At 43.9% G+C, this 9,972-nt stretch overlaps 1 protein-coding gene and 1 long non-coding RNA gene across 2 annotated transcripts in view; both read left to right on the top strand.

Annotated features, from left to right (window-relative positions):
- LOC138768701 (nucleolin-like) overlaps positions 1–7,226 on the top strand; it is a 26,993-nt gene extending 19,767 nt beyond the window's left edge. Inside the window, exons 4-10 of the mRNA XM_069946654.1 lie at positions 950–968; positions 2,208–2,243; positions 2,852–2,890; positions 5,594–5,644; positions 5,815–5,868; positions 6,932–6,982; positions 7,175–7,226. Coding sequence (XP_069802755.1) covers positions 950–968; positions 2,208–2,243; positions 2,852–2,890; positions 5,594–5,644; positions 5,815–5,868; positions 6,932–6,982; positions 7,175–7,226 — 302 coding nt within the window. The remainder of the gene's footprint in view (positions 1–949; positions 969–2,207; positions 2,244–2,851; positions 2,891–5,593; positions 5,645–5,814; positions 5,869–6,931; positions 6,983–7,174) is intronic.
- A 924-nt stretch (positions 7,227–8,150) lies between these two features.
- On the top strand, positions 8,151–9,900 carry LOC138769059 (uncharacterized). Its single transcript, XR_011359205.1, has 3 exons — positions 8,151–8,194; positions 9,042–9,092; positions 9,855–9,900. It is a non-coding gene; the product is annotated as an uncharacterized lncRNA (long non-coding RNA).
- Positions 9,901–9,972: the final 72 nt, after the last annotated feature.

The raw sequence follows: 9,972 nt of genomic DNA, 5'->3' as shown, positions 1-9,972 counted from the left end.
AGTTCCTATCATGCCTGGACAGCAGAAGCTTTGGTTATCAGGGCATGATGGGAATTGTAGTACTGCAACAGCTGGAGGGCTGAAGGTTCCCCACACAGAAAGTTATACAGATTAGTGAATTACTTATCACCTGCTGTATGCCCTGCAGGATGTGGTGTATTCTTTCTAGTCTGACACAGTGCTCTCTGCTGCCACCTCTGTCTGTGACAGGAACTGTCAAGAGCAGGAGAGGTTTATATGGGGATTTTCTTCTGCTCTGGGCAATTCCAGTCACAGAAAGAGGTGGCAGCAGAGAGCACCGCGTTAGACTGGAATATAAAATAATGTACCACTTCCTGTGGGACATACAGCAGCTGATAAGTACTAGAAGACTTGATTTTTTATAAAATACAAATAATGTACAAATCTGTATAACTTTTGACACCAGCATCATAGGCCTCCTGCACACAGACCTGCCGGTATATAAGGTGACTCCCTGCTGTCCCTACATCTGAGCGGCAATATACACCTGTTCTCTCCCATTTTATCTTCATTTGTCAAAAATGAATGGTTAAAACATGTATGACGGCTCATAGCCAGAATAACATGACATCCAGTCACACAATCTAAATGCACCAGATCTATGAAGAGACGACATCTAATAAATTAGGTGTAATCTCTCCCCGACATCCATAGGACATAGCGCTGCAGCTCCATCTATCTAAGGGGATGGGGCTCTATGGCAATGTAGCATCGGTTGTATACAACTACATAGGGGTCTTGTCTTACCGCCACAATGCAGACACTAATATGTAACCATATTCTGACTCTGTACAATGAGACTGTGTTATGTAGATCACATTGTCCAACATGAGAGGGACTCCTATAATATAATATAATAATAATAATAATAATAATAATAATAATAATAACAATAATAATAGTAATGATGTTTGTGTATTTTTTTCAGCTAGGAGACCAGCAAACAGGTAAGTAAATCTTTACTAGAAACATATAATAATAATAATAATAATGCTTTATCTGTACAGCGCCAACTGATTGGGCAGCACATTACCCGGCTCTTCCCTAAGTGTTGGATAGAGTATATTGTCAGTGTCTATAGCCACATGTCCATAGACCCATCAGAGGGACCTTCTCCTATCAGACATCTGACCAGGATACATTAGGACTAGAGATGAGCGAACCAGGTTCGGGTTCGAGTTGATCTGAACCCGATCGATCGGCATTTGATTAGCTAGGGCTGCTGAACCTGGATAAAGCGCTAAGGTTGTCTGGAAAACATGGATACAGCCAATGACTATATCCATGTTTTCCACATAGCCTTAGGGCTTTATCCAAGTTCAGCAGCCATCGCTAAACAAATGCCGACCGTTCGGGTTCGGATGGACTCGAACCCGAACCCAAACCCGGTTCGCTCATCTCTAATTAGGACCCCTCCCACAGCTCCAGCTGGATGTGAAAGCGCAACCAACACAAAGCACAGTGTAACTTCAGCCCCATAGACAACAATCACATCTGCAGAATTGCTGAGAGGATCTCAGTATTGAAACTGTATTTCCTCTAGATGGTAGAAACCTGCTGTAAGGGTGGGTTCATACTGAGGAATTCTCGCGGATAATGTCCACGGAATTTCGCTGTATGTCCGTACGCACGGCAGTGCGCCAGGGGCAGATTAACTTTACCATAGGCCCTGAGCTGTTTACCAAGCCTGGCCCCCCCACCACCCCACTGTAACTATGGCAGCACTAGCCTGGCATCCATAGTACAGGATAGATAATATCATGATGTTCTGATTTGTGCAAAATTGCCATAAAAAAAAAACTGTGTTTTTTTGCAAATCATGGCGGAAGTGTAGCCAGGAGACAGTACACCACTGAAAGTATAAGTCTTTTTGGGTGGTCATGGGCCCCCCTAGGAGCTCAGGGCCCCAGGCTGCCGTCCGAAATGCCCCTATTATAATCCACTACTGCAGGGCGCCTTTCCGCCGGCTCCATAGACACCATTCTATGGGACGCCGTATTCCACTATCTGCCGAAAGACGTGTCTATGGAGCCGGCGGAAAGGCACGCGGCCGTGAGTGCGGACATACAGCAGAATTCCGCGGACATTATCCGCGAGAATTCCTCAGTATGAACCCACCCTAATAGTGTAGATGGACGTCTATTGTTATTGGCTTCTCACTACTTTCTCTATTCTGCAACTAACAGGAACGAAGATGCCGAGGACGATGGACCGGACTTCGAGTAAGTACATCATCGAAAAGAATTAGGCCATTGAAGGTGATTTATCGCCTTTAAATACAATGAGGAAAATTTATAAAGAGAGGAGTCCTGGGTTTATCAAAAAGTTACAATATTATGTGCAATCGCTTGTTTGCTAGTCTTATGGTGCATTTACACGAAATGATAATTGGCCCGATCGTACGATTAACGATGTCGGAGTAATGATTTTTTTTCATAACGATCATCGTTTATACGGTACGATATATCGTACGGAAAATTCGTTTTGCGATCGTTTTGTGAACGCTTAAGCCTATCTCACACATTGGTTAAATCGGCGAACGACTGTTCACACAGAACGATTTTTTTGCGAACGACGATTTGATAACATGTTGAAAGATCAAAATGAGCGATGTATCTTTCCTCGTTTGATCGTTCGCTGCGTTTACACGTACAATTATCGTTCGAATTCGATCGTTATCGTGCAAATTCGCACGATAATCGTTACGTTTAAACGCACCATTAGGATCATTTATTACATATCACGTCCTGCAGAAATGTGCGGCACCTGCAGGAGTGACTGTTACCATTATAATATGTATTATATCTATATTTTTCCTCTTTCCTAATAGATGGCTGATGGAAGTGAAGTATGCGCCGAGAGTGTACAGGTATCTATCACAACACTTTTATTTATTTATTTATTTATTTATTTATTTGGGGGGGGGGGGGGGCAAATGGACATGAGAATTTTCCAGGATTTGAGTCCATATTTAAGAAAAACGTGAAATTCATAAATTCATGCTGCCCGAACTATGAATCATTGGGGCAGGATCCACATGCTTCTCCGCTGATTGATAGATCCTTTCCTGTTTGGGTAGAAAGAGAAATCCATCAATCAAGGCTCATGAGCAGAGAAGCCACTGGGGGTCACCACTATAACTTGTCGTTCCAGCAGCATAAAAGTAATGACACGTTGGGGGAGATTTTTCAAAGGTTGTAAAATTTTGACTGGTGCAAACTACCCACAGCAACCAATCACAGCTCAGCTTTCCTTTCAGCACTGAGCTGTGATTGGTTGCTGTGGGTAGTTTGCACCAGTCAAAATTTTACAACCTTTGATAAATCTCCCCTGTTGTCTTTAACCCCTTAAGGTCAAAGCCTATTTTCGTTTTTGCGCTTTTGCTTATTCCATTTTAAGTTTAAAAGTCCATAGCGCTTGCATTTTTTCACCTAGAGACGTATATGAGCGCTTATTTTTTGCAAAACCAATTGTACTTTGCAATGACAGGCATTATTTTTCCATAACATATGCTGCGAAACCGGAAAAAAATCATTTGCGCTGTCAAATTGAAAAGAAAAACTAATTTGTTTTGATTTCGGGGAGTTTTGCATTTACGCCGTCCATCCTATGGTAAAACTGACTTGTTATGCATGTTCCTCAAGTCGTTACGATTACTATGATATATAACATGTATAACTTATATTGTATCTGATGGCCTGTAAAAAATTCAAACCATTGTTAACAAATATACGTTCCTTAAAATCGCTCCATTCCCAGGCTTATAGCGCTTTTATCCTTTGGTCTATGGGGCTGTGTGAGGTGTCAGTTTTTGCGCCATGATGTGTTCTTTCTATCGGTACCTTGATTGCGCATATACGACTTTTTGATCGTTTTTTATTACATTTTTTCTGGATTTGATGCGACCAAAAATGCGCAATTTTGCACTTTGGAATTTTTTTGCGCTGACGCCATTTACCGTGCGAGATCAGGAATGTGATTAATTAATAGTTCGGGCGATTACGCGTGCGGTGATACTAAATATGTTTATTTATTTATTTATTTATTAATTTATATTTATAAAATGGGAAAAGGGGGGTGATTCAGACTTTTATTAGGGGAGGGGATTTTTTATTAATAAAAACACTTTTTTACTTTTTTTTTTACTGTAACTAGAAGCCCCCCTGGGGGACTTGTATATACAAAGCACTGATCTCTCATAGAGATCAATGCTGTGTATATACACAGCAAAGATCGATTAGATCGGTCATAGATTACTATGGCCTGCTGCAGGCCATAGCAATCTATTGCCGAGCCGGGATCAGCGTCATTCCGACGCTGAGGCCCGGCACGGGCAGAAGAACGGATCTCCCCCCCGCGATCGCATCGCGGGGGGGAGATCCGTCCCACTAGACACCAGGGACGTGAGGTCTGAAGCCTCTAAGTGCAGCTGTCAGGTTTGACAGCTGCACTTAGAGGCTTAATTAGCCGGCGCGGCAACGGGACCCGCGCCGGCTAATAGAGGCACTGCCCGGCTGCACGTGTCAGCCGGGATCAGCGCCGTTCAGACCTCTGAACACCCCGAGCGGCACCATGACGTATCAGATACGTCATGGGTCGCTAAGGGGTTAAGGGTACAAACACACACGACGTATCCGCAGCAAGTTTCCCGCTCGCTGCGGATCCCGGCCCTATACTTTCAATGTACATCCCTGGTGCGAGTTTGTCCGCAGCCCGCCCCTTCAACCACCTGGCCGCTGGACACTATACATTACCGAGTCCCCGCTCCTGCTTGCTTTGGCTTCCTCTGCTGATTCCCGGAACATCCCGTCCGGCCAATCAGTCACTGATTGGCCGAGTGGGACGTGAAGACACCGGGAACTGCGAAGCAAGCAGGAGCGGGGACCCGGTAATGTATAGTGTCCATCGGCCGCGGGGGTTAGCGGGGCGGGCTGCAGACAAACTCGCAGCAGGGACGTACATCCCTGCTGCGTGTTTGTCTGCCATTGAAAGTATAGGGACGGGATCTGCAGCGAGAAACTCACTGCGGATACGTCAAGTGTGTTTGTACCCTTAAGGGGAATTATGAGCAGGTTAGTCAAATCTAACCTGCTGACAGCCCCCTATAGGGTCGGGGACGCTTAGGAGGAAGGTATATTTCTTACCATCCTCCTCTGCACTGCTCCCGCACTGTTTAGGGTTAACTTTGAGCAGCCTTAGGAGCACTGCCGCGTCATCCGTCCTGCCCCCTCCATAGACTATCATTAGAGGGGATGGGCCGGATGACGCGGCAGTGCTCCTAAGGCTGTACAGTTTACCCCGACAAACAGCGCGGTAGCGGCACAGAGGAGGAAGGTACATACACATACACATACCTTCCTCCTCAGCGTCCCCGGCGCTATAGGGGGCTGTCAGCAGGTTAGATTTGTCTAACCTGCTGATAGTTTCCCTTTAATACCTTATGGGAATTTAAGAGATATAAGTCCTGGGGTTGAAGCTCATATCTTATTGCAACAGATGAGATTTTCTGTAAATTTTAAACAGGACACAATGACACCAATCCTAATCCCTGTCGACCTGTTTATTGTTACAGAGGAAACAAGTACCCCCTGCACCAATGGCGCCCCAGCCTGTACACCATCTGGTAAGTAAGAAGAAGGAGCAGAGCTGAAATCATACTGCTGCAGTCTATGGGTGGATGTAAGAACTCCGTTATGTTATGTCACTGTTTTGCCCTCCCCATCAAAGTCTCTGTATATCTCATATCCATAATAACTATATATTTGTATTTGAGCTGTCTTATATTATATACAGGGAAGTTGATGAAGAGGAGGACGTCGAGGAGGAGGACATCATCATTACCCCACGGTGAGCAAAAAAAGGCAATGATTTTATGTGGCCAAATACCTTCAATATGTGAGGGCTGAAAGAGTGTTTAGCTGCCAGTTTTCTTTTCTGCCCTCTGCCCGTCCTCCCCACACACAGGAACCTTCAGCATGGCCGAGCGTTCCTGTATTCTCTATGGGGAGGAATAAGCTGCAGCCAGACTGCTCTGACAATGGCTTATCTCTCCCTAAACAAAGGGGTTGGGCTGTGATTATCCTTCACACCCGACCCTTATTACCACCAGCATCATCTGTTGCGGTTGTTAGGGAGAACCCCATACACCTTACAGCGTCAGGCATAGCTGACCAAGGTATATAGTGTATAGGGACCTTTTTTTTAATGCACAAAATTACCATCCAGTATAGAGAGGGGAGTGGTGACAGGACGGGACAGGGGGGGCTCTTTCTTTAATTATAGTGTAGCGTTCTTGTATCACATTCTAGATGGCCCAGATTGACTAAATGAAGTCTTTAGTTGTGCTGTCTTCGCTGAAGTTTGTTGTTTAATCCCTATGATAATGAGGTGGTTTGGTGGCACTGGTGGTGGGACTAGCACTCTCATTCCAGGACTGTGCAGGGACATCACTCTGGCGCTCATCACTGCATAACGGTGCGTTTACACAGGCAGATTTATCTGACAGATTTTGGAAGCCAAAACCAGGAATGGATTTGAAAAAAGGAGAAATCTCAGTCTTTCCTTTATGACCCGTTCCCTGTTTATGGTCTGTTCCTGGCTTTGGCTTAAAAAATCCGTCAGATAAATCTGCCTGTGTAAATGCACCATAACACAGAAAAAATATTTATTGGAAGGGACGGGAGGGTCGGCTGGGGGGGGGGGATTGGTAACTGATAGTGGTAGTCCCGTCCCCCAGTGCACCAAACCACCGCATCAGCATATGAACTAAACAACAAATTACATGAAAAAGATGCAGAGGATCAAAGTAAGAAACCTGCCTGTATACTCCGCGCCCCGTGCACTATAGTAGTGTATATGAATGTCTATTGTTGTTGGGTTCTCAATATCTTTTCTATTCTGCAACTAACAGGACTGAAGACACCGAAGAGGACAAAGACACTGAAGACACCGGACTGGACGGGTAAGTAAATCATTGTAAAAAAATGAAGCCATTGAAGATGATTTATCTCCTACTGTGTATGGGTAGATATAATGACTCCATTATGTTATGTCACTGCTTTGCCTTATAAACTCCCAACCCAAGTCTCTATGTAATAATATGTCGATAATAACTATATATCTGTGTATGAGCTGTTTTATGTTATATATACAGGGAAGTTGATGAAGAGGAGGAGCCGGAGGACATCAGCGCCACCCCAGGGTGAGCTATAAAAGGCACTCACTTCGCTTGGCCATAGACTAACAAACATACAATAACTGATGGTCCAATAATACTTGGGCCGTCAATTATCTCTCCCACACACAGGAAAGTTTAGCATTGCCGAGCGTTCCTGTATTCTCTATGGAGAGGGGTAAGCTGCAGCCAGACTGCTTTGACTGCGGCTTATCTCTCCCTAAACAAAAGGGGCTGGGCAGTGATTTTCCTTCACACCCAACCCCTATCACCACCAGCATCATCTGTCGTATCTGTCATATGTACATGAATGCATATTAAACATACTTATCCTTTCTGTTACTATAACTATAGTGTAGAGTTCTTATATTACATTGTTGATGGCCCAGATGGACTAAATGTAGTCTATAATTCTGTTGTCGTTAAAGGGAAACTATCAGCAGATTAGATGCATCTAACCTGCTGATATGTCCCTACAGCTCAGGGGGGGCTGAGGATGAAGGTAAGTCTCTTATGTTCATCCTCTGTGCTGTATTCGTGTACTTTGTTGTTTAATCCTTATGATAATGAGGCTGTTTGGTGGCAATGGTGGTGGGACTACCACTCTCAGTGGACTGATCTGCCACAGCCGGCCCGTCCATCTATTCTAATAAATATTCATCGAGCGCTCTGCAGGGACATCACGCCGACGCTCATCACTGCAGAGCACAGAATAAATATTCATTGGACGGGACGGGCGGCAGGCTGGGGGGATTGGTAACTGATAGTGGTAGTCCCGTCCCCGGTGCACCAAACCACCTCATCCGCATAAGTTTAATAAACAAAATTACACGAAAACAGTGATGAGAATGAAGGTAAGAAATGTACCTTTATCCTCAGCCCTGTGCACTATAGTAGTGTATATGAATGTCTATTGTTGTTGGGTTCTCAAAATCTTTTCTATTCTGCAACTAACAGGACTGAAGACACCGAAGAGGACAAAGACACAGAACTGGACGGGTAAGTAAATCATTGTTGTAAAAGCCACTGAAAATGATTCATCTCCTTCAAACATCATGGGGGGGAGGGGGGGGGGAATTATAAGAATATAGTCCTGGGTATTTTTGTTAAAAAGTCGCAAATTGTTGTGCAGTCGTTTGTTTGCTATAAAATTTGCGACTTTTAGTTCCTGATTCACCTTGCAGCTATGTTTTTTGAGAATCACGGCCATTCATATTAATAATGATTGTTAGTGATGGCCGTCATTATCAGGAAACTGACTTTTTAAAAAAAAAAAAAAAAGAAGAAAGGCGTTGTGGGAACGTACCCCTCAAATTGTGCCCAGCAGCATAAATTCTTATATTTAGGGCTAGTCTAATAGGCAAGTTTTATTTATTATATGTCACTTATTGTGCAAATGTGCTGCACCTGCAGGGGTGACTATTACCCCTACAATATGTATTATTTCTATATTTTTCTTGTTTTATAATAGATGGATAATGCTGATGAAGATGGCGCCAATAGTGTGTCAATATTAAAAATAACCATCACGTTCATGCTGCCCGAGCTATGAATCATCCGGGCAGGATCCACATGCTTCTCTATTGATTGATAGATCTTTTCCTGTATAGGTATTAGGAGAAATCAATCAGGAGAAGCCACTGGGGATCACCACTATAATTTATGGTTCAAGCAGCATAAAAGTGATGACAGGTTCTCTATACATAACGAGAATTTAAGAGGAATAAATCTTGGAGTTTGTCATATTTTAGTGACACTTTGCAATAGATTTAATAGAGATTTAATGTAATTTTTAGATAGGACACAGTGTCCACAATCCTAACCACAGTCATGTTTATTGCTACAGAGACTACGACTACCCCGTACATCAGAGGAGTCCTAGTCTGGACACTATTGTGTAAGTATGAAGAAGAAGCAGAGCTGTAATCATACTGCTGCTGTGTATGGGTAGATATAATAACTCCATTATGTTATGTTACTGCTTTGCCTTATAAACTCCCAACCCAAGTCTCTATATTATCACATATCCATAATAACTATATATCTGTGTATGAGCTGTTTTATATTATATATACAGGGAAGTTGATGAAGAGGAGGAGCTGGAGGACATCAGCGCCACCCCAGGGTGAGCTATAAAAGGCACTCACTTCGTTTGGACATACACTACAAACATACAATAACTGACGGTCCAGAGATAATTCGTTTGTCAGTTCTCTCTCTACGCCCTCTGACCGTCCTCCCCACACACAGGAACGATCTGTATGGCCGAGTGTTCCTGTATTCTCTATGGGGAGGGGTAAGCTGCAGCCAGACTGCTCTGACTGTGGCTTATCTCTCCCTAAACAAAGGGGCCGGGCAGTGATTTTCCTTCACACCCGACGCCTATCACCACCAGCATCATCTGTTGCGGTTGTTCGGGAGAGTCGCATACACCTAACATGGTTGGGCACAGCTGGCCAAGGTATATAGTGTATAGGGACCTTCTCTGAATGCACAAAATTACCTTTATTTGCCATCCAGTATGGAGAGGGGAGTGGTGACAGGACGGGACTTGGGGGGCTCTACTTATCTATGGGCTGATATTTCTCCACTATAGTAGTATATATGAATGCCTCTTATTGTTGGGTTCTCAATATCTTTTCTATTCTGCAACTAACAGGACCGAAAACACCGAAGAGGACAACGACAACGACCAACCGGACGGGTAAGTAAATCATTGTGATATGTAATCATTGTAATATGAATGCCTCTTGTAGTTGGGTTCTCAATATCTTTTC

Source organism: Dendropsophus ebraccatus, chromosome 12 (genome assembly GCF_027789765.1).
Source record: "Dendropsophus ebraccatus isolate aDenEbr1 chromosome 12, aDenEbr1.pat, whole genome shotgun sequence".
Taxonomy (NCBI): Eukaryota; Metazoa; Chordata; class Amphibia; order Anura; family Hylidae; genus Dendropsophus; species Dendropsophus ebraccatus.
The sequence above is the reverse complement of the archived record's forward strand: the minus strand, read 5'-3'. Positions and strand labels throughout refer to the sequence as shown.